General features: G+C 45.0%; 1 protein-coding gene across 1 annotated transcript in view; it reads left to right on the top strand.

The window, feature by feature from the left end:
- The first annotated feature begins 804 nt into the window (after positions 1-804).
- The window catches only part of TCERG1 (transcription elongation regulator 1), a 29852-nt gene continuing 2881 nt past the window's right edge, over positions 805-27775 (top strand). The window contains 18 exon segments of the mRNA XM_027643301.1: positions 805-885; positions 888-1046; positions 3702-3854; positions 4010-4253; positions 6812-7054; positions 10639-10701; positions 11934-12134; positions 13407-13522; positions 14651-14739; positions 15740-15900; positions 16718-16784; positions 17754-17889; positions 18689-18778; positions 19502-19620; positions 21601-21751; positions 26050-26214; positions 26914-27096; positions 27573-27752. Of these exon segments, the coding sequence (XP_027499102.1) occupies positions 820-885; positions 888-1046; positions 3702-3854; positions 4010-4253; positions 6812-7054; positions 10639-10701; positions 11934-12134; positions 13407-13522; positions 14651-14739; positions 15740-15900; positions 16718-16784; positions 17754-17889; positions 18689-18778; positions 19502-19620; positions 21601-21751; positions 26050-26214; positions 26914-27096; positions 27573-27752 (2586 nt within the window). The 5' untranslated portion in view covers positions 805-819.

Here is a 27775-nt window from a genome sequence, read left to right as displayed (position 1 = left end):
CGGCGGAGACGGGGAGGCGGCGGCGGCGGCCGGGGAGCGCTTCGGCACCGACCTGCGGTACCGCGGGGCCGCGGGGCGGGCCGCACCGGGCCCGGGCGGGGTGGGGATGGGGTTGGGGCGCGCAGGGGCCGGCGGGAGCGCTCCCGCCTCCATTTCCCGGCCCCGCGTGCTGCGGGACGGGCCCTGTCCCCGGTCCGCGGGCCGGGGCCGCCCCCGGGCGCGTGTGCCGCGGGGACTCCTCGCAGTGCGGACAGACCGTGTGTGTCGCCGGTCACCGTCTCGTAGCCCATGTTGTTCCCGGTCCCGGGGCGTGCCCGCACTGCTTTCGGGCAGTGGGAGAGCTCCCGCGGGGCAGCGCTGGCCGGTCCCTGAGGTGACGGTGTTTCCTGTCTCGGGTACTCAGGGGCCGGGCCCTGCCGCGGGTCCCTCCGCGGGGCACACGGGAGCCCCTGGAGCGGCAGAAGCGACCCCGCCCCGGGCACGGCCGGAGGGCCCCGGGACGGACCAGGGCAGCAGAGCGTGGTGAAGGAGCTCTGGCAGGTCAGGATGCGCTTCCCAGCTCCTGCCCGCCCCATCCCACCTCTGGGTATCGGGTCCCACTAACAGCTGGGGACTAATAACCTTGAATTGCGAAGGAGAGGAATCTCTTAAAGTAGTTGCAAGCTTAGCTTTACCCGCTCAAACTTGGCGGTTTTTTCACACCCATTTTTGTGTCTGTCGGTGTTTATCGCTGTTCACGGTCACCACTGGTTTTCCCGCAGCCCAGCAGCGATCGGCAGTGACCCGTGTTCCCTGTATCCCTCTCTGTCTCTCCCCAGGATGGCTCAGCAGCAGGCGCTGCGGTTCCGCGGCCCCGCGCCCCCGCCCAGCGCGGTGCTGCGGGGCCCCCCCCCCCCCCCCCCGCCCCCCCCCCCCCCCCGGGGGGGTGCGGGGGCCCCCCCCCGCCCCCCCGGCCCCCCTTCGGCCGCCCCCCCTTCGACCCCAGCATGCCCCCGATGCCGCCCCCGGGGGGTATCCCCCCGCCCATGGGGCCTCCACATCTACAGGTAAGGAATGGGGATTCTCTCGGGTGGGTTAAGTGGGATTTAGGGATTATTCCTGTTTGTTTTCACACGTGGAAATGTCCAGTTCTGGGCCACTCAGTTTGGGAAAGACATTAAGGGACTGAAGTGTATCCAGAGAAGGGAATGGACCTGGGGAAGGGTCTGTAGCACCAGGAGCATCTGAGGGAGCTGGGGGGGCTCATCCTGGAGAAAAGGAGACTCGGGGGGACCTTCTCACTCTCTCCAACCCCCTGACAGGAGGGAGGAGCCAGGTGGGGGTCGGGCTCTGGTCCCAGGGAACAAGGGATAGGACAAGAGGAAATGGCCTCAAGTTGTGCCAGGGAAATTCAGGTTGGACATCAGGAAGAATTTCTTCATGGAAAGGGCTGTCAGACATTGGAAAGGGCTGCCCAGGGAGGTGGTGGAATCACTGTCCCTGGAGGTGTTCAGGGAACAACAGGACGTGGCACTCAGTGTTCTGGTCTGGGTGACAAGGTGAGGATCAGTCACAGGTTGGACTCAGTGATCTTGGAGCTCTTTTCCAACCTCAGTGATTGTGTGATTCTGTGGCAGCAGTACAAAAAGGGACATTAAAATGGGTGATGGAAACAGTGGGGCAGGACAGAGCACAAGGCTCAGATGTGGTGTTATTTACCACTGCATACCTGTGGTATGCAAATGAGCTGCTGCACAGCTCCTCGAGGCAATGCTAAACCCGATGGATGGTTTAAGGTCTTTTGTCTACTTTTCAGAGACCTGGACATTTTGGAAGGGACAAGACCTTTGTGAGTGAAAAATGGATTATTTTAATTGCCTTGTGGGGTGCAGTGCTGTTGTTTATTTGCCTTGTGGGGGTGTGGTGCCATTAGGGCAGTGTAAGTGCTCCATGGGCTGAGGAGCTCAGTGCTACCACGTGCTGTAAATAATGGATTAAATCCACTACTTGTAATTGCAGTTTGAAGAACCAGCCAGAGATACTTTGGATCCCAGGCCTGGCTGCTGGTATCTCTGGGATTTCTGTGTTTGATTTACATCCTGAGGGTGCTGCTGCTCCTGGTGTCACACGGGGCTGGTTGGTTGTGCCAGGCTGGGAGCTCCACAGCTCCTCACCAGTGCCAGGCACAGCTGGGTGTCCCAGGCTGTGCCAGCACCGTGCTCTGCTCCGCCCTGAGGTGAGGGGTTCGTGGTGGGAATGGGGAAGCTGTGCTCGGAGCAGGGCTCAGGACGTGCTGAGGCCCTGGCTATGCACCAGGCACCAACTGCCCTCATGGTGTGACTCCTGATTTGGGGAAAGCAGCAGCAATAGGTGAAAAGTGAGCTTCACTGTATCCTTCACACAGGTTGTAGAGCAGGAAAGCTCATCGTGTGGCAGGTGCAGATGGGGGGAGGAATAAGGGAGGAGAAGGCAGGCTGGAGTTGCCCTGAGGGGTTCATGTATTTGTACCAAAGGCTGTCCATGCACTCTTGGCTTCCTTTATAGTGGTGTTTTTAAGACAAATAACTGTTTCTGTTTTGGTACATGGATTTAAAGAGCAGTTTAAAATACCACTCTTGGAGCAGAAAGTTGGATCTCGGAGAAGCTTCCAACAAAAGCCAAATGCAGACAGAAGCCAAGGACATGGCAGCACTGGCAGCTGCCAGGGGCACAGCTCCAGTTCTGGGTGCAGGGGTGCAGCTGAGGGCCTGTGTGTGCAGCTTGGCACTGAGCCACCCCCTCCCTGTGCCACGGGATGTCCCGGGCTGGCCTGGCCCCAGCAGAGCCCTCGGGGTGTCCGGTGAGCGTTCAGCTCGAGGGTGTCACTGGAGAGCAAAGCTTCTGAATCACAACTTCATTTAGACCTGGAGTGATAGAGGTAATTAGGGCTGTAGCTGTAGGTGTTTGCAGAGTAAGTTAAAAGAGCTCAGTGAATTTTGTCAACTGTCTTTTTATAGGGAAGTGTTTGTTGTACTTGTGCGTGGGGAATTTCAAACAGCACAAATGAACAAGTAGAATGAAAGAACTGAATGTACTTTGAATTACAGACAGGTGTTGAGCTTTCAGGTAACTGTGGAATGCAGGGCAGGTTGGGATTTCTTATCATGAGGCAATAATGAACATGTAATTACATCTTTTTACTTTTAATTGGCACTAGTTAGAAATTTAGTTAATGGGAAATTGAAGAATATAGTAGATTGTAATGAAACCCACTGCTCAGCTGTGCTATCAAATTGGGCCCTTACTTATAATTTAATATTTTTTTAACATTTATTCCCTGGGAGGGTCACTGGGGTATTTGGGTCACAGGTGGGGATGTCTGAGCAGAAGCTGTTTGGGAACAGCTCTTCCATTTTTTTTCTTCCTTGCATTAAGATATTTTGTCCTTTTCAGGAGAGGACTTTTCTTTCACCACACTTCTCTTCATGTCACCAATTTCAGATGCATTGGTGCTTGCATCTCAGAAGTGAAGTGCTGGCAGCTGTTCTGCTATAGATGGGGGGTTGGCAGGAGGCACATTCCCTGAGCTGGGAGCACTGGATTGTTAGAGAAGCTCCCAAGCCTGGCAGAGTTATCCTTACTGCCAATGTACTGTCTGTTGATGCTCTAAGAAAGGGAAACTGCTTGGAAATTATATTGTTGTTGTTGTCATTGTGATCATTATTGTTATTATATGCCTTTAGAGACCACCATTTATGCCTCCTCCCATGGGTAGCATGCCACCACCTCCTGGTATGATGTTCCCTCCAGGAATGCCGCCGGTCTCCGCTCCGGGAACGCCAGCGATGCCCCCAGCTGAGGAGATCTGGGTAGAGAACAAAACTCCCGATGGGAAGGTGAGATGGGTGCCAGGGTGGTCCTGCTGTGAGCCCCTGGCCACGCAGTTGGGCACTGAAGCTACGCTCCTGGCTCCCCCCGTTCCTTGCTATAACACTGGAGGAGCTGGGCCGCGTGAGGCCGAGCCGCGGTGACGGGGCCGCTCTCCCCTCAGGTGTATTTCTACAACGCGCGGACGCGCGAGTCGGCCTGGACGAAGCCGGACGGGGTGAAGGTGATCCAGCAGTCGGAGCTGACGCCGATGCTGGCAGCCCAGGCACAGGCCCAGGCCGTGGGGGCCTCCACCCCCACCACCAGCAGCCCTGCGTCCGCAGCCTCGCCATCCACCTCCTCCAGCACACAGTCCTCCACCACCTCCACCACCACCACGGCCACCTCAGTGTCCCAGACCAACTCCAGTGAGTACCCGGGGGTGTCCCGGACCTCGCGATGGGGGGAGCAGGTGGTGGGGGTGCTGCATGGGGAATGGCAGCAAAATCTTGGTATCCAGGAGAAGGTTGTTTCAGCATGAAGTGGAGTGTGAATTTGAAGTACAGTCTTTAATCCAGAAGGACCTTGCATGCAAACCTTTTTTCCCCCCCCCCAGTCTCAAAGAGTTCTTCAGGTCTTTGTATATTTTTCTCCTGCTGTTATCACATCATCTGAGAGCTATTACGCATCTATTTCCTTTTGACTTTAGATAGAGCTGAACTGTTTTAAAGGTGTTTCAAAAGAAAAGTTGACCTGAGGTAGGAGTTTAGTTCTAGCAGTTTCCTGGTGGTTTTCTCCATGGCATGTGTTGCTGTAGGAGGTTGGGTTTCTGAGAGCTGCTGGACTGTGAGTATTGGTTGATTGCAGAATAGAGCTACTTTGATGTGTTACTTTTATTAGTATTATTCTTCTGCCTAAGCCTCCTCAATTCCTATTTTCTAGAGTTGCACAAAGGGGAAAAAGAAAGTCCTTAGAGCCATTATTGTTCACTCATGACGTTTGAATAATAGTCTGGAGATTGGTGCTGCTTCCATGGGCTGAGCCTTTGCTTGTAAGGGTTTCCCAACTGAGGGAAGGGAGCTGAATTTACACAGCAAGCACATAATGCATGACTGTGCACCAGCAGTGTGGTTGGCACTGCACTTTGTCTTGTGTGTGCTACCCAGGAGCCTCGGGTGCATCTTGACAGAGAGGTGTGTTATGTACTGTGGGTCTGTTTGCATGTGAGTGTGTCAGCAGCAAACTGAGTGAGGTCACTCCTCATGTCCAGAGTGAGGTGTACTGGGGAGGGAGCAGATCAGAGAGCATCCTGTCTGCATGACAGACAGGCAGCACTGGTACTGAGCAGGGATCCAGCACTGGGACAGCCTTGGGTGTTGTAGCTGCTCTGGCTCTGGTGTGTTCACTGAGCCAGGCCAGAGAGTGTGCAGGAGATGAACTGTTCCAACTCCAGCTGGGGGTAGAGTTGCAGCCTCTGGAATTGGTCTTTTCCCTGTAACAGGGGAGACAAATCAAGCTTAACTCGCCATTTAGCCCAAACTTCAGAATCTGTGTATGAAAAGGAGTCAAATTTAGGTGACCCTCAAATTCTGTTTTTGTTGAGGCCGTGGGAGGACACATCATTAGAGCAGCAAAGAACTTGTGTTGCTCAAAGCATTTTAGGGCTTTTGTTTATTTTGAAAGGTAACTAAGTACTGTGTTCAGCAGCTTTGTTGAGCTGTGGTCTGCTCTAACCTAAGGGTTGTGCCGAGTAACCTCGGGTAGGAGGTGAATGTTGGCTCCTGAGGCAATGCCAGGCTTGGGAGAGCTGATCCTGCTTTGGTGACAGCACTTTACACACCTTCTCTGAACTTAAATTTCCTAATATCGAACGCTGAGAATCTCTTTCACTTCTGCCTGTTCTATCTGCTAAACTTTGTCTTTGCTTTCAAGAACTGTTACTGTTGGTGTCTGTGCCTAGGTGATGAAATTTTATAATTGAAAATAATTTTATAACTCTCAGAATGTAAAAAATACTGGGACTTCTGGCTGAGCTTCATTCTTGCCTGGTACTGATTTGACTTAAGTCTTACAAATCAAATACTGACTGTCTGCTCTGTTTCCCTAAATGTTAGGCACTGCTAAGAACTTTCACCCTTTCTGAAGTGCTTAACGAAAGATCAGAAATCTTTGTTTAAATATGCTAATACTGTTATGTTATTTGGAATGTTTCTGGTAGTGTTAAAAAATGCATGGTGTGCCCATTGGAATATGGCCATAAATTGGTGTGGTTTCTTTTTTTTTATTTATTTTTTCCCTCCTTCCCTGCACCAAATCTTGCAGAGTGAATTTGAAGTTTAAGCAGACTTGTCTGTAATTCCTGTTGGCCCATGCTCTGAGGTTGTTTGCTCCCAGTTAAGGGCTGGTTTCAGTCATGCTGCAGGGATGATGGAACTAAATGCCAGTCGTGTGTTTTCCCACTGGGAGGCACTGAAGACCAAGAAAGTTCTTGCAGCTGCTGAACAAAAGTACTTTCCTTTTCCTTACTTATTTACACGTATTTATTGATATTTTCCTGTTCTGGGAATGCAGCCCAGCATAGTTTTAGGCAGACTGCTCTCATGCAGATGCTGCTGTTAAAAGCAGAAACTGTGTTCACGTAACACAAGGACAGTCTGTTGCTATGGGAAACTCTCTGTAACCTTCCCTTTCTGTTTCTCTGAACAGGGATACAGAGTAGAACCTCATTTCAGGCTGTATTTGTCCTTTACTACTGCTATAGAGACTTGTTAGGTGCAAAGAATGGGACAAAGTGAAATTGGAAATTGACTTTCTGTGTGAATATTTAATGTTCCAGAGAAGGCAAAGTATTTTTTGTCCAGGAGTGTCTTCCTGCTGGTTATACCGAGCATATCTCTTATGTACCGGGAAACAGAGCGCCAGTATGTTTGCAGCAATATATTGCAGTGTCTAAGATACAAGGTGTTCTTTTGTGTTTTTTTATCAGCACCTACCACACAAGACCAGACCCCGAGTTCGGGTGTTTCAGTTGCCACACCATCAGTCAGTGTTTCAACCTCTGCTCCTTCTGCTACACCTGTGCAGACTGTACCCCAGCCAGTCCCACAGACATTGCCTCCTGCAGTTCCTCATGCAGTACCTCAACCAACTGCAGCAATTCCTGCTTTTCCACCAGTAATGGTACCTCCATTTCGTGTCCCCCTTCCTGGCATGCCTATTCCACTTCCAGGTAAATTGGCAAACTGTAATTGTCTTGTCTGCTACATGTCCATGTTGTCAGTTGTTTGCACTCATGTGTCCACTGTGTACAGAACTTGCCTGGATCCTCTCCTCAGAGTATTTCTGAAAGAATTCAGGGTTAGCAGACAGACTTTTTAATTAACAAAGAACATAAAATTTTTTGACTTCTAGTTCTTTGCTATACTTAGCAGAAAACAGCTGCATTTAAACATATAATGTTTAAATGAGAATATTGAGCACTCTATTTTACTAATTGCAATACTGCTATAATTTTTTTTACTTGCTTGATTTAGACTTTAAATCACAAATATTTACTAGGGCATGGATGAGCAGGAACAATTACCATGGAAATCATGACCCAGTGATGTCAGGTGTTCCCAGTTCTCTCAGGCTGCAGCCATTAGGTACAATACTGAGTGCTGAGGTGTGACCTGAGGACCAAGATAAGGCATTCAGGGTGCCAGGATGTTATTCACAGGCTTTAGGTTTAAAGACCACTGAGAATGAATCTTAGGTGGCAGCACAATGCTTCTGGGTAAATCAGTTTCCTAAGTTTTTATGAAATATTTAGATACCTAAGGAAGGAATTTTAGGCTGGGAAAATGTTGGGCTCACTTACTCTCTGTAGTTGCTGCAGGAGGTCACTAATGCCACTTAGTGCTTACACACCACGTTTCATTTGCATGGATACAGTCGAGTTCCTGTTCTAGTACAAAATTGATGTGTTTCAGTGCACAGTAGCACTAAACATACACCACGAGCTGTCGATTTTGTGTTGCAAAGGAAGGTTGGAGACTGCAGTTGTATTGGATCCAAGCTGGTTTCTGATTAAGAATGACAAAGAATCATCACTGTGTTTCTAACTCTTGTACAAGCTGAGGGAGGTGACCTCCCTGCTCTCCTCCTAACGCAGCCACCCAGTGCATGTGGAGGGAGGCCTTTACCTTCCAGTGAACTGGGTGGATGTAAAGTAACCCTTCAGAACACTCCTTTGCTAAGGGAAATAAGCCTGAAAGCAGTTAAAATGCTGACTGGAAGAGAGCACCAGCTTTTAGCTGCCTCTGGTTTTAGAACAGTCTTTTAGAATAACTGAGCAAAGCTACTTTAATCTGTATTGGCCTGAAAAGGAAATCGCAGTGTAGGACTCGTTTTAAGCCTGGAAACAAATGGAACATGATATTCAAGGCTGAACAAGAAATGGATAAAGAGTTGAGGGAGAAGTCCTACATATTTGTGAGGTTTGGAGGAACAGTAAAGTGGGTTAAGCCTTAAAGGTGGTCAGCTGAACGTGCTGAACTGTGAATTCTGATTCCTTACTGGCAAGGTCAGCATGGAGTGAAGGCTCCTTACACACCTATGAGGTATATAATCTATTCAGGTGTGACCTGTCAGGTAAAGTGGGGATGGTCAGAGCAGTGGAGAAGAGTGCCAGTGGAAATGGAGACACTAGGTATGTGCCTGGGTTGGGCTTTTTTGTAAACCGTCAGTCAAAAAGTTTTGGGAGTAGTGCGGTACAGGAGCAAAGGCAGAGCAGGAACATCGATCTCCTCCTGAAACTCATTTTTGAAAATTACCTTGTCTAGAACTTCCCTGATAACAAGTGTGGGCTCTGACCAATTCTCCCAGTGAGCTGGGCTCAGGTGGAACCCACAGCATGTAGGAAGAACACCTGACAGCAAAGTGCTGCTTCCACTAGTGGGTCTGATTTGTCAGTTCACCTGATTACAGAGTGAAGTCTGTCTGCTTTCAGCTAATTCTGACTTGAGTTGGTTGTGAGGGTTTATAAACACTTTAAAAGAGAAGGAAGCCTTTAAAAGCTTTTACAGTAACAAGAAACAGAAGAGAAGTCAAAATTACTTCATGACAGTATTGGATGAAGTCAGAAGGGCTTCTGAAGGTTAGACTGTAGATGTTTGGAATGTTCAGCACTAGGTATGGTGTCAGCCAGAGGATTTGAAGTTAGAGGGACAGAGGTGAACAATGCCACTGTCTCGTAATTTCAAAGTTAATCTCTGTTACACTGCAGTAAGATGGAGCAAGGGAAGTGTTGATTAGTGATATCTCATAATCTCAGATCTTAAAAAGTAAGTCTGCTTTCTCTCAATTCCTGTGTTCTAAGTCAGTTTTATGTTTGGGAATGACCTCGGCAGAGGAAACAGCTTGGGTGTTTGCTCAGTCTTACCTGTGCTGCAGCATCCCTAACTCCAGCACCCTGCAGATAGTGGTGTTTATACTGACCCACGTTGGGAGACATGCTGTAACTTCCTTAACAAAACGAATTTGCAGATCCACTGTCAAGTACACAACATGACCACCACCCCCCGATTCAGATGAACACTTCAGTCAGTGCTGTTTGAGTCAATGTTTTTATGTCTCAATTTATAAGTTTTTAATAAAACTAGTTTGGGATTCTCTCATTGAAATTATTACTACAGAACATGACAATTCTAATCCTGTCTTTTTAAATAAATTGGCAGTATTCGTGTATGCTTTCCACACTATATCTCTAATGAACAAACCCAGAAATTACTTTGGTTATAAACACAGGGGTTTAATTTCACTTTCCACTGGAGCATTTCCACCTCAATGATGAATTGAAACCCTTGAAGAGGAAGTTTCTGGAGTATTTCAGTTTCTGAGCATCCAGACTGGACCAGCCAGAGAGAATTCTATAGTTGCCTTCCGCACCTAAAATGGAGGTTTTGGAAATGCATTCCCCTCATCCCTGTCTAATTTCCCGCTGAATTTTGGCCTGATCAAAGAGGACAAGCTGCTTTTTCTCTTTGTGCCTTTCTGTGTCATTTCTTACCGAGCTGGAGAGCAGACCAGTGCATGGTGCCACCTTCCTGAGGGCGAGTTATGGCTTTTAAAGTATTTTTCAGCTTGTGCCATTCTTGATAATCAAAAATAAAGAAAATTTGGGCTGCCCCTGTGCTAGTGCAGCTTCGTGTACCTCTGTCTGCAGCTTCATTGCTTTTTACCCCCTTTCTTCCACCTGCAGCCTTTCTGTAATGACCCTCGTACCCTCAGCTTTCCCTCTGGGTTGCACTTGGCTGTCGCCCGTCTTGCTGCTCTGAGTAGTTCAGATCTGTCCTTCCAGCCTCACCCTGCTCTCTAAGCGCAGCAGCAGACTGAGGACAGCAAAGCCTGTGAGCTTCACTGTGCTGCTGCTCCCCATGGGTCTGTCCCAGCAGAGGCTGCCTGTGGAAGCAGCCCCAGTAATGGGATATTTTCCCGTGGTGCTGCCCTACAAGGAGAGCTGCATTCCCCCTCGGATGAACTTAAACCCCTGAATCTTCGCTGAAATACCTTTTTTTCTTTTTAATGACATCCCAATAACTTGCTAAACAGCTGGTTTAACGTAGGCAGAGACCGTTGCTGCAGCTTAAAATTAGGTTTTTATTTGATCTGGCGTAAAATGTTGGAGCAAAAGTAATTCACATTTTCTTGCTGGGAGGCTCCCTCTCTGCCAGCTGCAAATGGCATTCCAAATTGTGGCAGGAAGTCCGTAGCACCCCGTGGTAGCTGACGTCCCATGGCAGCTTTCCAACATGCTTCCTATCCGTTTTGCAGGTGTAGCAATGATGCAAATAGTCAGCTGCCCGTATGTAAAGACAGTCGCTACCACCAAGACCGGTAATTTCCAAACCCATCCTAGTTCGTTTTGTCTGTAAGTTGGCATGGTAGTGAATGTGGTTGTTTCTTTTATTTCTTTATTTGCTTCCCCACTTGAATGACTATATATGACTTTATTTTCAAAACCAGTATAAATGCAAATATCATATTTGGCCAGGAAATAACTTCCCAAATAACTGTTAGTGTCAGCTTATTCTGTACCCAGACTCCCGTACAGTTTTCTGTAACCATTGAGTTCTGTAATGACTGTGACTCTCATGCCCATACTTAGTTCCTAGTTTCTTGTGTGGGTTTTTGTTTTCCTGCTCCACATGTGCAGTGGCTGGCTGTGCTCGCATGTTGTGTGCGTGTCTGTGCGTCTGAGTGTGAACTTCCATATTTCAGTTGTGGATTTAAGAACAGTCACTCACTGAGAACACGTTATTGCAATGTGTAATGTGTGCTTTTCCATTATTTAAAACAAGACTGTTTCAATGTCAAAGGCTCAAATTTATGATACTGTAGTTCCAGTCCTATCCAATTGGTTGTTCTAGAACTTGTCGTTCCAAATCTGTTTATTATACCCAGTTTGTTGGGATGAGTTGGAGAGATAATAGGATAGTGCAGCGTTCTGGCTTTCTTATCTTATTCTGGCTTGCCATTTTACTTTAGGATTTCAATAAAGTGGGGTTTTTTCAATCAGTTTGCAGTACTAAACAAACCCAACAATCTGATACTATTTCATTCTCATCAGGTTTTATTGAAGGCTCTGAATTAATGCCAGTATTTAAGATTTATCAGAGTTCTACTCTTTATTCTATAGCTCAAATTCAAGCCACTGTTGCCTTTTTTTAAGAGCAATAGGACTATCTCTTACAATGATAGCATAATTAAGAAGTGGAGTAGACTTAAAAAATAATTATTTGCTACAGAGATCTTGTAAAGACTTTTTTAATAAATGGAGCACTTAATTTTGAAATATAAAAGCAAATGTCTGAAAGCTAACAGGCTTTGTGCTCTGCAGAATTACACATTAATTAAAATTAAGAACCATCTAATTTGCCTGGGAATGGGCATTACTGATTGCAAAACACAGGAAGGAAATTTGGTAACAATGCCTTGCTTTTCCAATTTAACTTTGAAAAACAATCTCTGTCTATTTCTATGGGTTAAGGTGGTAAGGTAGGTCCCGCTTTGTCACTTACTGGTTTGTTTTTTTTTTTTCCTTTTTTCCCCTCTTTCCCTTTGCCCAGGAGTCCTGCCTGGCATGGCCCCCCCCATCGTGCCCATGATCCACCCTCAGGTGGCCATCGCCGCCTCCCCCGCGACGCTGGCGGGAGCCACCGCGGTGTCCGAGTGGACGGAGTACAAAACAGCAGATGGAAAGACTTACTACTACAACAACAGGACTTTGGAGTCCACATGGGAAAAACCCCAAGAACTGAAAGAAAAAGGTACTTTTGGTTTGGTTTTTGGTTTTTTTTGTTTTTTTTTACTACGGCAGCGTACCGGGAACATCGCTCGGACCTTTAGTGACTGTGTTTGAAAATGTGAGCGGGAACGTTTCTAATCCCTGATCTCCCTTAAGAATGTTTTTAAGTTCTGATTGTAAGTATCCACGTGAGTAGGTCTTGAATCTGAAAGTTGCAGTTTGTTTCCCACTGTGCTGTCAGAGTGTTTGGTTCTAGAGTTGCTCCCAAATCCTGTGCCCTGGGTAAATGCGTGTTCCTGTGCCAGTAGAAAGTGAGTGCTTCACGTACACATGTGTTTGAGAAGGTTCCAGTTGCAAATAGAAAGGGTGGAGAAATTCAGTTATTCCAAGGGCTGTAAACCAGGAAAAAATGATCGTTGATCGTTGGGCTGAATTTCAGATCTTCTAGAACATATCAACAGATTTGGAATATGAAGTAAAATAATATCATCTCCCCCTGTCCACATCCCTGCATTGTGTTCCACTCATCTTCTGTGACATGGATTCACTTAAACGCTCTTTAGATCCATGGGGGGTGTCATATGGGGGGGGGAAATTTTTCTTGTATCATAAATAAGCAGGAAGGGGCAAAAATCCTGTGGCTTTTATTCAGTTTATAAAGTCTTTTAAGAACACAGATCCAAATAGTTCTGTCTTTTATTTTCTCCTGAATTTTTAGTTGCAAGAAATCTTTGCTTAGGCAAATGCAGGACACTTACACTGTTAGTTCAATTAATGCCCATCTTCTTAATAATTCAGAATAAATAATAGGTCTTTTTACTGAGATGAAAACATCTAAGACAGCAATTTTGCTGAGAAAAGATTATGCATTTTATGCTTTTCTGAAATGAGTGCAGAGGAGTCCCTGGGTGATTCTGCACTAATTGTCTCAGATCTTTCTTTTTTTTTGTCCACAACATTTAACATCTGAAAGTGGTCTTCAGTGTTGCACTGTTAGTTGATATTTTTATTGGTGTTTCAGCATTCCTGTTGGGGTACCCCTTAGTCAGCTTTTTAGTATTATAGCTGCCTCACAATATTTCATTTTCCAGTGCCAAGTAGATCTTGGCACAGGAGATAACCATGACTTTATAAGCAGACACTGCAAAGCCTAAGAGGGACAGAAAGTGGTGAGAATACATTCAAAAGAAGTTTTGGGTTGGTGTTGTGCTTGGAAAATTACACCAATAAAAATAAATTCGTTGTGGTTCTGTAATGATTCCTTAATACTCAGGAAGAGTCTATCTTTATTTAGAAAAAATGGAAGAGAAGGTCAAAGAGCCAATTAAAGAACCCTCGGAGGAGCCTTTACCAATGGAGACAGAAGAAGAAGAGCCAAAAGAAGAACCTATAAAGGAACTGATAAAAGAGGTAAAATATCTTGAACCCAGTAGTCAGTCAGGCCACTGAGTCCCACATCCCACAGCTGTGGCTGCATGTCAGCCCAGGCAGGTTGGCAGGAACCATGGTTAGTAATTTGAGTTCTTAAATTCTGTAGGGGATTTTGAAAGCCTTCCTTTTTGAATTCAGACCTTTCCTTTTCCCATTATTTTTTTTACATAAGGAAAAAAGGTCATTTAAAAGAAAGATACAGAGTATGTGAGTTAAGAAATTAGTAAGAACATGGGGCAAAAGTTAACTCATTACGTAGACATGGTGTTCTCTCACTGATTTTAAGAGAATATGAAACTTGTCCTGAATGTTTGAAATATTTAATAGCTTTTTCTCTATTTCTTTACTTCATTATTTGAACAGTTTGACACAAAGCTCACATGTTTTCCACGTGCTGCAACTGCTAAGTTTAGGCTGTTAGGAACATTTGTCCTAGAATGTGTATTGTAGTGTTTTCAGTAAACAAAAGTAACTTATTCCTTGGAAGGTGTTTTGCTGTGCTCAACAGGATAGTTCTTGAGGGTGCTAAGGGGTGTTTGAATAAAAATTAAAACTTTTATCCTGATTTCTGTGAACTTCAATGTAGTTTAGTAGGCAAAAGCACAGAATTCAGTGTCTGGGTTTTGTTGCCACTCCACCCTGTTTACTTCTGAGGTAGTTGCCAGTTTCTGTGGCAATAACCTAAGCTTATTTCTGTTGCAGAGGTTACTGAAGGTTTTCACTGTTTCAGACTCCGTGTCTCGTTTTTAAATAAACACATTTTAAGGATAAATGAGAATTTCTTTGTCAGAAACCACACCCTCACCCCTGTATCCTGGCCTTCCTGGATTTCCAGGATTCATGCAGATCTAGGAAGGCATTTGAGTCAGGTTTTGCTGAAGTCAAAAGTTAAGAAAATGCTTGGAGGTTTTGGAACTGAGGTTTTGGAGTAGCAGCTGCTGTTGTACTTCCAGTGCTTCTGTTCTGGGCGTGGATGAAGTGTCACTGTGAGCTGCTTGTCAGCACAGCTTCAAAATACGTTTGCTTGTTTAGAACAAGTTAGTTACTGTATAATAAATAGTTAGCCAGCTGTCATTGCCTGATCCTCTAACTTATTTTTTCCTTGAGGAGCCAAAAGAGGAAGAAATGACAGAGGAAGAGAAGGCAGCTCAGAAGGCCAAGCCGGTTGCCACCACCCCTATTCCAGGCACCCCATGGTAGGTGGCTGCTGCTGTGGGACTGACAAGGCTGGTCCTGGAGCCACCAGGGGGGCTGCTGGGGGGGTTAGAATAAGTGAGAGTGTGCAAAGAACCTGTACTTGATGTGCTGCTGTCCCAAACAGCACCATGTTCCTCCAGCCAGCGCTGCTCACATGGTGCCAGTTCTCCTGGTGCTCATCGTTGACTCTTGTGCCACTCACTGCCTGCAGTCCCACTGCCAGGATTTCATATCCCAGCCTGTTCACCTGCCACTGATTCCTCCTGATCTGGTATGATATACTGGCCAAAAAAAAAAAATCCTGGGCTTCTCTTGACCTGTGCCTTAGGAAACAAATAGCTGCAGCTGCTGGCCAAAATAAGCTTTTTTTTTTTTAACTTAACCTAGAAACTGCTCAGGTGCTTGTGTGGTGTCAGGAGGGTGACTCCTGCTATAGTGTATGTAAATCATCTCTATGTGTTTGCATGACAAAGGTAAAAATCTTCCTGATGGGAAAGTGATATTGTTTTCATTTTTGCAATTTAACTATCGCTGTTTTTTAATAATACTTGGTATTTAAAACTGTCTCCCTTTAAATTGCCTCTGTGGTTCCTTTATCCCATCACATACAAAAATCTGGCAAGATCCTGAGGTTGCTTTTTCTCATAGTCTGTGGGGCGTTGAAGAGATGAGGTAATTTTATCCCAAAATCAGATTGCACTCTCTAAAACATTTTTCCAGAGAAGAGCTGAGTCTCCTCTTAAAAAGCTCCTGATAAAAAGCACTTTTAAAATTGCATTTTCAGTGTCAGATTTCAATTACTGCATTTTCAAATCTGCCAGCAGAGAAAAGGAGCAGTTCAGGGGGTCCCAGCTGGGCAGTAGGAACGTCTGGCAGTTGTGCAGTCGGTGTAACCTGGGTGCTTGTGTGTGTGGCCATTGTGCTTCAGTCTATGAACATGGTAATGGGCACATAGTGAGTGAAGACAAGGTAATCTGAGCCCTCCTGTCCCATCCCCAGGTGTGTGGTGTGGACGGGGGATGAGCGTGTGTTCTTCTATAACCCCACCACCCGACTGTCCATGTGGGACCGACCCGACGACCTCATCGGGAGAGCTGACGTGGACAAAATCATTCAAGAACCTCCTCACAAAAAAGGAATGGAAGAAGGAAAAAAACTTAGTAAGAGCAATCTTGTTGCCATCGTAGGAAGCCTGAGTATAACTTACCACTTGTTTTGTGTTGATTTCCATAGCTTGTAACATTTAAATAAGTGACAGAAATGTAAGGACACACTGAAAATATGTGTAAATGTGCGTTGTAAGAGACTGGTGGGAATGCAGATTGCAGAGTCCTCTGGGGAAAAAAACAGCCCATTTGAAGAAAGTAGATGCTAACAAGGTTAATTGTTCTGTAAAATGCCAACAGGCTGAAAAACCCCACAGTTTTTACTGACTAAAAAGAGGGAATGTGTTCGTGTTATAAGCAAGAGGCCAGAAAAGATTGATCATAATGTACAAGTGGGCTCTCACAGAAGAGGAGTTAACTTAGAGACCATCAACCAGAGTAGAGTTTGGAAACAACTGCCAAGGACAGAGAACATTCAAGGAGCTGCTGAGATGAGATTTCTCTCTGGCCTGAATTCTAGTAAATGGTCCTGGGATGACATGTGGATTTGGTAGCCGGAGGAGAGCAAAGTGCAAGTGGGTAATCAGGACTTCCAAATGTGCCTCATTAGACTGTTTAGCCTGAGTTGTTTTTCCCTGGAAATAAGAGGTCAGTGTTTGTCATTTTAAATCCTTAGCTGATCCCAAGTCCACTAGTCCTGCTCCCCAAATTCCCCTGGTGTGACTCCGAAAGTGACTGAGAACCACGTGTCTCCCATTGTGAGAACACGATTGCTGCACACATTGTCCTCAGTTTGTGCACGAGCCTTCACTCGTAAATTACAAACCTTTCATCAATACAAAATCTAAAGTGTTATTGAAATCTGTTACAGTTAGAGAAGAGCACGAAGCTGCAGAGGAAGCAAACGAAGATGAGCCTATTAAAATAAAAAAGCGCAAGTAAGTTTTTGCTTTTTCAATTCCAAGCAGTCTGTGTAGGTAAAATAACTGAAGTTTGTAACCTGAGATGTGTATGCTGTGTCCAGCAGAGCAGAACAGGAACTGAGAGGGTTGGGGAACACAATCATCAGCTTTCTGCTGCTCAGCAGCTCAGGTATTTGATATTTCCCTGAGATAGTTGAAACATATGCAGAGAGGAAATAACATCTCTTTTGGAAATAAATGGTGTAAGTTGGTGAAACCAAGGAATATTTTGAGTGCAGTTTGTCTTAAATAACTTGCTTCTGTTGTTTGTTGATTTCTGGGCACAAGACTTTGTTACTAGAATATCCAACCACTTAGATTTTCGTAGTGGTTTCTCTATTTTCACTCTGTTATAAAAGTTTAAGAATTTGGTTTAGATCCTTTGGTCTGGTTGCCTTTTGGAAGTGATATATGTGATATACTTACACTGTTTTGCGAGTGGTTTTGCCATGGTATTTGTGGTCATGTGCTCTTAGGGACAGTCATGGAGCTGTTGGCAGTAAGGTCTGGTTGTTGTTTGGGGTGAAGGACCTTTGCTCTTAATGAACCTAAATCAGCAAACAGCTCACTTGGCCAGAAGATTGTGAGGTGTTCCCAATCTGAACAAACTCCCTTAGTGCCTTGTGGCCCTGAAGAGGAGATCAGAAAATTAGTGCTGTTGATGTAAAATCTGCTGCACGTCTGGCAAGACCTTTGAACGCAGCCAGGGTGTTCTGATTGCTTGGAGTCATTTGTTGGCACTGAAGTTATTTGGAGCACCTTGGCTCCTGAGCTCTCAGTAGGAAAGCATTTGTATCTATGTCTGAGAATGGGTTTCATAGACTGTAAACCTGTTCTTGTGGAGCAATGGGTGACATCCATCCTGTCCTGGCACGGTTTGTTTCTTGACCTACAGGGCTGGCGTTGTGCTTCTCAAGTTACGCTTTATGTTTGGTTTTTTTTCAGGAAAGATGATATCAAAGACATCGATTCTGAGAAGGAGGCTGCTATGGAGGCTGAGATTAAAGCTGCTCGGGAGAGAGCCATCGTCCCACTGGAGGCTCGGATGAAGCAGTTCAAGGACATGCTGCTGGAAAGAGGGGTCAGAAACCTGTATGTGTGTCTGTGTGTGTGTGTGTGAGAGAAGGGAGAGAGAGAAGTTCAGGCAGAGGTCTCGGTTCTTGGTGAATTCCAAAGCTGCGATGTTTTTGCGTAAGGAAACAATCTCGTCCTTCCTCTAATGAATGGATGCTCTTGGTACAAGGCTCCAGATTTCAAAGAAAGATACAATTACAGCAAAGTTTTGATTCCTTAGTAAGTGAAATGAAACAGGGTCAAGACAGATTTTTTTTTTTTTTTTTCAATTTTTCCCCAAGTTAAGTAATTACCTAATTGGAAGTTGCCATTGAAGATAAATAGGGCACACGAAGGACATATTCTTAATGTTTTTGGAAATGGTCCTACTGAGAAAAGCAGCAACTTCCACTCTAGTCTGTGCAGTCTTATCCTTAAATGGGAGGCTTTTTGCTATTATTTAACTAAATCTGGAATCTACTTGATGCCAATCAATTTTGATGGATAAATTAGGCTATTAGAATATAAATTTGATAGTAACTGAAAAATGGAAGTGGTTCCAGCTGCCTGTGGAACACAACCTCTCAAGGCTTTCTTCCAATGTACTTTTTGGTTTTAATGTCACACAGCAGTAATAATTAAGTGTGTATTATCATTTAGAAATTTTCAGAGCTAATTAGCGTTGAAACTTTCTGTGACAGCCTCGATCATCCACTAGTGATAAAAACTCCAGGATGAGTTTGTTTCCCTCTTTTCATCAGATGTCTTGGAGTTTTCAAGCAAAACCGTACAACTTCTCTTGTATATTTGTCTTCTTTTAATTAAAGGTCTCTGCCTTTTCTACATGGGAGAAAGAGCTGCACAAGATCGTGTTTGATCCTCGTTACTTGCTGCTCAACCCGAAAGAAAGGAAACAGGTAAAAAAGTCAAATTCACTCACCATCCAGACACAACTACTGCAGATTTATCTGAATCTTCAGTCTGTTTTTGTTCCTGCAAACCTTCCAGTGTTGCAAGGGATTTTTGTCATGATTAGGGTTTGTCTGGAAACAGAAGAAGCCAGCAAGGGAAAGTGTTGATAGTTGTTTTATTTCCTGTGGTCAGAAGATCTCGTACCTTAATACAGTGAAAGTTTTACATGTACAGAGAGCTGCCAAAACCTGAATGAAATGGTGAGAGTCATCAGTATCTCTTCAAAGTATTGGCATAATGAATAATCCAGCTATTTATTTTAAAAAAAAGTGGTCATGAGAAAGACTAAAGTGCATTTTTATTGTTAAGCAAATTCTCACTTCAACAGCTTTTCTTCGAGTGGATATAGGGAAATGGAAAGCTTTGAGAACACAGGAAGTGTCTGAAACATGGGTTCCAGGAAAATGTTACCTGGAATGTGTTAGGAACTTCTTCCCAGGTCTCAGATGATGTGTTAGGTACAGCACCGTGCATGTGCAGCAGCTTGGATCATTTGCATATTGAGATACAAAGAGTCCCTAACCCTTCTTTCTGCCTCGTCTGTGTTAGTTCTGTGGTGAGAGGAAAGGAAACAGAGAAGGAAAGAAGTGGGATTTTTCCTCCCTCTTACTTAGAGCTTCTGTGTGTCACGTTTGGGTGTTTGCTGTGGGTGACTGGTGTTTCTGTAGGTGTTTGATCAGTATGTGAAAACACGAGCAGAGGAAGAGCGCAAGGAGAAGAAAAATAAAATAATGCAGGCCAAGGAGGATTTCAAGAAAATGATGGAAGAAGCAAAGATTAATCCAAGGTAGGAGCTTCTTTGTGGTTTGTGTGCGTAAGCTGTACTAGAATGCAGGATGTTGGGTTGTATTGGGTTGATTACCTTGTTCAAAATGGGCAAAGAGGAGAAAAATCATCAGATACTGTTGAAATCTTCTTTTATGTGCTTATATTCACCTAATCCATGAAATAATAGAACTTGTGATTTCTGATGATTTACATGTTTCTATTGATTTACATATTTATAGTGATTTACATATTTCAAGTTGAAGAAATCCGCAGCGTACTGCTTGGATTGTGAGAAAGGCCTCAGGATCCACCACAAGTTTCTTTAATAACCCTGTTCCTTCTTCTCTGAGAAGTAGTAGAGAGGTTTCTTGGGTTTGGAGGGGGATAAAGGGACGTTTCTCTGGTTACAAAATATGTTAATGATAATATGATAGAATGTTCTGGTTGCTTTAATACAGCAGTGATTACACACCCCTCAGATTCAGACCCACTACAGTGATAAGAGCGAGGGGATGGCAGTGAAAGTACATTCAAGATTTCATTTCTGGGATTGTTTATTTCACAGCTTCCTCACGTAGAGGTCATGAGATATGTGCTTATGTCACCAGATGAGCTCCAAAGGATCCTCTTTCAGCATCTCCTGGCTCTTCTGGCATTAATTCTTTTCCAGTGAAATAACAGCTCATTTGTTTCACTTCAGCTCAGTTTTTTCCTGTGACTCGTTTTGGAAATCTGGTGACGGTGTTATGTTAACTTTTAAGCTGCTTCAGATCTGACTAATAATTCAGTAGTAGGCTGGAAGAATGGAGACATGGAAATGCTTTAAGGAACAGTTATGTTGGCTTTAGTATCCTCAGCTTCCAGCGTATCTCCAGTATGTCATGTTGGGACTGATTCTTTGCCTGATTATGGGCTGGGGTGGGAAAGAGAGTTCCAGCTGAAATACTGTCTTATTTAATCTTATCCTTTGTCTTCTGGTTTCAGTGTTTGTCTAAAGATATTGCTGTACTTCTGTGAGTGCCAGACTGGTTTTTTATCATCTATCTCAGTCCAACATGCTCAAGAGTTTGTGTTCCACTTCACTTGAGCAGCTCTTGTTCTTCAATCTAGCTGTACATTCACTTTCTAATCCTTTTGAATAAGCTACCAAATTCTCTTCTTGTTTCAATTTACCCTACAGCAACAGTAGGCTGGATTTTCCAAGTCTAATTATTTCCATGCTGTGATGAAAACATTCCTATGATTATAAGTGTCTCACGTATTCTTGGGGCCAGATTTGCATCAGAGCTTGGAAAAAGCACAGTAGTGATTTTTTTCCGAGGTAAGTGGCAGTACTGTACCTACTGCACAGGTTGGAATCTGGCCCTGGAGGTGAGAGAACAATCAGGGAAACGCTGTGGGATGATGGGTCAAAAGCCCAGGATTGTTGCTGCTGCCCATAGTGTTTGAAGGGGTTTCAGCTCTGTGTGGTTTAAGCTCAGGCTCTGCACTGAAGGGGGAAGAATTGGTACAGCCAGTGTTCTGTGGGGACTCCTGCCAAAGACTGGTTTTCCTGGTGAACTCTTAGCATGGTTTGGCTGCAAGTGAATGCACCTGAGATTTTTGGTTTCACAGCTGTGAAATACCTGGACAGACTGGTTGGTGGCTGATCTGCTAACCTACAGAAAAGAAGAGTTTTGTAGACAACTGAGTTTTTTTCATTTCTTCTCCTTGGTTGCACTGTAGTCTCTCTCTGCACCTGCCCATTCTGCAGGTGGCTGTATCTGAACAAACCAACCCACCCCTGTAAGTCTCTGACAACACCTCTTGTGTGAGTGCTGGCTCCTTTTATAGAGTTCATTGATCAAGCAGCTCTGTAGTGAGACCATAGGATTTGCCTTTTGGGAATTTTTAAGTTGTGCTCTGGCATGTATTGCAGCAGAGGAAGTACTTCCCTGCTGAACCTGCCTCCCAGCCCAGACAGCTCTGCCAAATGAGTTCACTTGCCATTTTGTTGCAGAACTACTTTTAGTGAATTTGCAGCCAAGCATGCTAAAGACTCGAGGTTCAAGGCAATTGAAAAGATGAAAGATCGAGAGGCCTTGTTTAATGAGTTTATCACAGCGGCAAGAAAGAAGGAGAAGGAAGACTCGAAGACCAGGGGAGAGAAGGTAAGGGGACTCTTGAGTTCCAGCAGTGTGAGTGGTGTGAATGAGATGGGACAGAGCCAGTGCTTGGCTTCCCTGAGCCTTCCCTGAGACATAGGCCTGCACTTTCCTACAGGCAAACACTTCAGTGGTGTCCCCCTGGTCTTTCTGAAGTATTTCAAGTTTGCAGTTTACTGACTTTTAGAGTATCTAGAATTGAACTGTGTTTATTTGTGAAGCTGAGTTTGCTTAAATAATGACATTTTTTTCATTTACCTGAGCAAGTAACATTATCTTCATAACCTGAGTAATACTTGATTTTATTTTCTTTATTAAGTTCTATTATCCTGAAGCATGAAAAGGAAAAGGAGTCGTGTCCTCTTTGGCTATAACCCCAGAGCTTGCCATTACCTCTGTGCTCCCTCAGTGGAGGCAGGCAGGACTTGCAATTCCCTGAGGGTACTGCAGTTAAATTTCAAACAGTTCCCATATCTTTCCTTTCCATCTAAAAACAGACACTTAGGGACTTTTGTAGTAAATAGATCTTATGTATAAACTGCTGCTGATTAGATTTAAAGGTCAGCTATTACAGATTAATGAACTCCCAGTGTCATGTGCCCACACTGCTGCTGGTGGGGAGCAGCTCTTTCCCCTGGAGAGAGGACATCAGGTGGGGGTCACCAGAACCTGGGGCCACTTACTGCCACGTCCCTGTGTGTGTGTGAGTGGAGGTCACCTCTGAAGGCCAATCATTTTGGATATTTGGAAGTCTGCAATGTTTATTTTGTAGTATGAAGTTATTGCAGATTTCCCCACCTGGAGTGCTTTTGGGAGAGAGAAGTGCTGGGGGACAGATCTGGGGACAATTTAATTCTTGCATATTTTTAAAATCTGGATGCTCTGATCTAATTTGGTTCTGTACTCAATTTTCACAAATGTTGCCTTATTGCTGCTGTCTTCAGTAAATGATTGTGCTTTCAGAGGGGAACTGATGTAGTTCAAAACTAGATTTTACATACTACATTTTGATTGTGAATATGGAATTTTAAAGCATTTTTGCAGCTTAATAGTGCAGTTGAAGACTTAAAAGAATAAATATTAGCTTGATTATTGTTGCATGATTGTTCTAAAGTTGAAAAGTTAAAAGAAGAGCGATTGTATTTGTTTGCTTTGAATAATGTTTTTTTTTTCTCCAAAAGCCTTTTGTAACCATTTTATGTATTCTGTTTTATAACAAGTGGATAGACTTTACAGTTATGTGCTGTGCGGCCTGTCAATCAGTTCAGTCTGACAGCTGTCAATCACTGACACGCAAATATTATGGGATTCCCTAGTGAGGAAAGCATTGGTATCTCTGTGTGGTGACTTTAGCCTCCCGCAGTTCCGGTACTTTACATTTTTTTAGTTTTTTTCCTTGTGAAGTGATGAGAGTTGTACCTGCAATGTGTTAACTGCCAAAAAAAAAAAAAAAAAAAAAAGACTTCTAAATACACCTGAAATGTTTTCAGCCTTATTTTCCTTTGATTTTGAAAGTGCTTAAAACATAAGACAAAATTTAAGGCATTTAACCTGAAGCTTTCTCAGTCTGTCGTAAAAGTCCAAATTCTTTATTTAGGGAGGATCAACTTTACAGAAATCTTTAACGTAAGGGTTTTAGATTATCTAATGTTTGATTTTTGCCTCATGGAGTGATGGCTTACAGGATGGGATGGTGCAGACAGCTTTTCCAATGCCTGGTTTTATTCCTGTGCCTAATTTCAGTGAGTAAATCTGATACCAACACTTCTTGGATGAGAGAGAGAGAGAAGGAATGTGGGGGAGCTTGGGGATATCAGGAAAGGGATTGTGGGCAGATAACGGTGACCAAACTGATCCTGTGCTGTCCCGGGACACGACCTTGTTCTGTGTTCCCAGGATGAGCCGTGGCAGTGGATGAGCTTGACATCCCACCTTACAGACTTACTGGAATGTTGAGCTGCAGATGCCCTGCAGCCCCGTGCTGGTGGCTGTGTCCCCTGTCACCCACCCCATATCCAGAGCTCTGGGTGATACTCGACTTGGTCGAGTGAGTCCCTGTGTGCAGGCACATGGAACTCACCATCCAGAGCTGGGGTCTGAAAAGGTTATTCCTTGGTGAGATGTTTTAGACTCAATTTTTTGAGACATTTTCACCTTCTTTTTTAAAATAGAAATGACGTGGCAACACCTGTGCTGTGCACAGGGCACCTGAGTGAAGTGTAAGCTGTGCTTTAGAGCACTGAGACCTGAAGTGCCTGCCGTTGGTTTTTCTGGGGGCTGGAGAGGGAACAGCTGGTCCTGCTGGCAGCTGCACAACCAGGGAGGAGCTCCTGAGGGAGTGAGGGGTGTTACTGGTGCCCACACAGCCAGGCAGGAGCTCCTGAGGGAATGAGGGGTGCCACTGGCAGCCACACTGCTGGGCAGGAGCTCCTGGGAGACTGAGAGTTTGCTGCTGGCAGCTCCCACGGGAGCACCTCCCTGCAGCCTGTGGTGGTGGCCTCAGGCAAGGGTTTGTGTGGCTGCTCATGCCACAATGCTCCCAGCAGTGTGGCAGGTGTGCAGTCCTCATCCTGTGGAATACATCCATGCACAGGTGATTTGTGCAGGAGCTTGGAGTTACCCTTACCTTAGAGACTTCTGTGGTAGCAGCTGGGAACTATTTGGTTTCTAACAAATATTTCAAATGCCATGGCTTAGAAAGCTTCATATTTCAATACTGCATGCATGTTTTAAGATGTTTTGAAACAACATTCTTAATTTTACAATGAATAAACAGTTTGCTTAGCATTTTGTTGAGCTCCTGTAAGATAAAGCAATAGTGCTGTAGCTGTAGCACAACATCCCACTGGCACTAACGGGCTTTTCTCTGATCTCTGCTTTACTGTCTTAGTTTCCTTTGGGATAGTAAAGAAAGAGCCTATAGAGCCTTTTATATTTATATGTTAATATTGCAAAGAACTAAAATTATTGGTGGGCAAGGCTGCAGACTATTGGTGCTGATCTTTCTTCAGTTTCTGCGTTCTGTAGCTAAACACATTTTAGGGGATGGGGATGTGCCAGGTCTCTGGCAAGCTGGAGCCTGCTCTGTCCATCTGCTCCCTTCCCTAAGGAACCTCAGTGTTCTGCAGCTAAACTGCTTCTGCTGGTTTCCATTTTTTAAGGGATGAGGAGGGGAGATAGGGAGCAAATAACCTGTGGCCAGTCCTCCCGGATTTGGGGTTTTTAATTCCTGTGCCATAAAGCCAGCTTTAGTTTGCATCCCAGCAGGATGTGGGGTGCTATGGAAGGCAGCAGGGTGTGGGGAGCTGTGGAGGCAGAACCCTTCTCCCTGCCTGCAGGGCCCTTGAGCATTCCCTGGCCCTTGGCCAGCAAGGTGACCCAACCCCTCACCTCTGCTTTGGGGAGGGGGAGGCTGAAGTGCCAAAGCAGCCTGCCAGGGATACAGTGGTGACCAAGGACATAAAGTGCAGCAGTAACAGGGAGATAATCTGCCCCAGAAACCAAAATATCTAATAAAGGCACAGTAGTTGCCATTACAATTGCTGGTTCTGGGACTTCAGATGAAAACATGTTTCTGGTTGTGTTGAAATAAAACCTGCCATGATTGATCCTCTGCCAGCCCTTGCTATGGCAGTTGTTGTGGGCAGAGTGCTGACATGCCACTTCCAATTGACAAAGTAGATTAAAATGTTTCCTTAAACTTTTATATAGATGTGCATGTCCATCCTAAATACAATTTACTTAATTCTGGATTTTACTTAATTTTAATGTGGGTAATTCTTTATTGGTTAGATCCATCTTAAGACACTGCTCTTTGTCGGCAGATCCAAGCATTCACCTCTGTTCATTGTACACCTGGAGGATGAATCCATAAATACCTGATTTCTCTAGAGCCCTGTTGCAAACTGTATGGCTTCTGGAGTACTGATGTGCAAAATGCTATCATGCAGCATCAGTAACTTGTTAATTTGATATATATAAAAGCTCAAAACCAAGCTTAAATTGGAGGAAAATAATAAAAACTTTGCTGGTGGATTGTTCTTTAAAGAATAGAATTCATCTAAAGTGTAGCAGATCACCTTAACGTATCTGCTTTGGCAAAATTGTCCCAAGGGACAGTGAATTTGGGCTGCAGTTATGGCTAAATTCAGAGTTTTAGTGATTTCTCTAAATTGCAATGGTATGTAATGTTAATGTGCTCCCTCTGATGGAGGTAAGTCGACTCCTTTTTTCATAAGAGTGAACTGTGGGATATCAAAGTGTCTTTCTCAAGTGTTGTCTTTCTGTTTCTGTCTGTACAACAGATCAAAATGGACTTCTTTGAGCTGCTGGCAAACCACCACCTGGACAGTCAGTCTCGCTGGAGCAAAGTGAAGGACAAAGTGGAGACTGACCCGCGGTACAAGGCGGTGGACAGCTCCTCACAGAGGGAGGACCTGTTCAAGCAGTACATCGAGAAAATAGCCAAGGTCAGCTGGGAGCACGGGGAGCGTGGCTGGGGGTCTGCTGTGGGCAGACTGATCCTTGCTGAACAGAAATCAGTGCAGAGTTACTGTGCTGGTACCCCAGCATGGCAGCTTGGAACTTAGAAGTTCTGTCCCTGGTGGGGTGTGCGTGGGACCTGCGTGCACACACACGATATCTGGGAGAATTTATCCCTCAGGGACTCCTGTGAAGCCATTGGTTGGAAAATTGGCTGTAAAACTTGAGAAACTACAGGCACCACATTGATTACTTCCTCCTTGGATGGGCAGCATTTCCCTTGCCATGATTTTTCCCTATGAGCTGAGCTTCCTTCAGGGATATGTGTTCATACATAGTTCTTTCACTGCTGCTTCTCTCTTAGTCCAGTATTCCTTCCTTTCTCTTCCAGACAATTAATGGTTGAGTATGTAAAACTAGGCCCTGTCCCCCCTTATTCTGAGTTTGTTGCTGAACACAATGTGCTTCTGGGAATAGTTCTGTGACCAAGCTTGCCTCTCCCCTATGTAAACCCTGTAATGCTACAGCCCAGCTCTTGAAGCAAAATCTTGTAATCCATGGATCCCAAATGCCTTTGAAGTATTTTGTTCTAAGCTGCCTTCAGTGTGGTAACCCTAGTTCACTTGCCTGTCTAACGAAAGGTGTTGTGTTGTTTTTACTGAGAAAGCTTTGTTCCTGCATTTCAGAACTTAGATTCTGAGAAGGAGAAGGAGCTGGAGCGACAGGCGCGGATCGAGGCGAGCCTGCGGGAGCGAGAGCGGGAGGTGCAGAAAGCGCGCTCGGAGCAGACCAAGGAGATCGATCGGGAGCGGGAGCAGCACAAGCGGGAAGAGGCCATACAGAACTTCAAAGCGCTGCTCTCGGACATGGTGAGGCACGGACAGGCCCCTCGGCTGGTCAGGGCAGGCTTAGGTTGGTGCTCCCTGTGAAAGCTTTTTGGCATTTGGAGCTCAGCTTATACAGAGATGGAATCCCACTGAGGTTTTTGGCAGAGCTCCTGTTGTCTCTGGAAATAATAATCTCCGAGGCTGCCTTTCCAAGCACTCTGGTGAGCACAGGGTGTTATGCACAGAGGAGAGAGTGCTGGAATCTTCTGGTTTTGAGAATGCTCAGCCAGGTCAGTGAGGCATCTCCATCTGCTTCAAACCGATGCAGAGGGATTCCTTCTGCCACTGCCTGTTCAGTGTTCGTGGGGCACCTGCTACAGTCTCCTCTTAAAAGCTGGGGGTTTATCTTTCATTTTAACCTTAACTTCAAACAAGATAAATAATAAAAAAATAAGGATGTAAGAATTATCAAGGAACTTTAGAAAAACTGGTCTAAAAGCGAATCATCTCTGGCTCAGGTGCGCTCTTCAGACGTGTCCTGGTCTGACACCAGGAGGACCCTGCGCAAAGATCACCGCTGGGAGTCGGGGTCCCTGCTCGAGAGAGAGGAGAAGGAGAAGCTCTTTAACGAACACATTGAGGCACTTACCAAAAAGAAGAGGGAACACTTCAGGCAACTTCTGGATGAAACTTCAGCGGTAAGAGCTGCTGATGTTCAAAC

The sequence above is a fragment of the Corapipo altera genome, unplaced genomic scaffold (assembly GCF_003945725.1).
Source record: "Corapipo altera isolate COAL_440 unplaced genomic scaffold, ASM394572v1 75, whole genome shotgun sequence".
Lineage (NCBI taxonomy): Eukaryota > Metazoa > Chordata > Aves > Passeriformes > Pipridae > Corapipo > Corapipo altera.
Note: the sequence above shows the minus strand (reverse complement) of the source record. Positions and strands in the feature narration are given on the sequence as shown.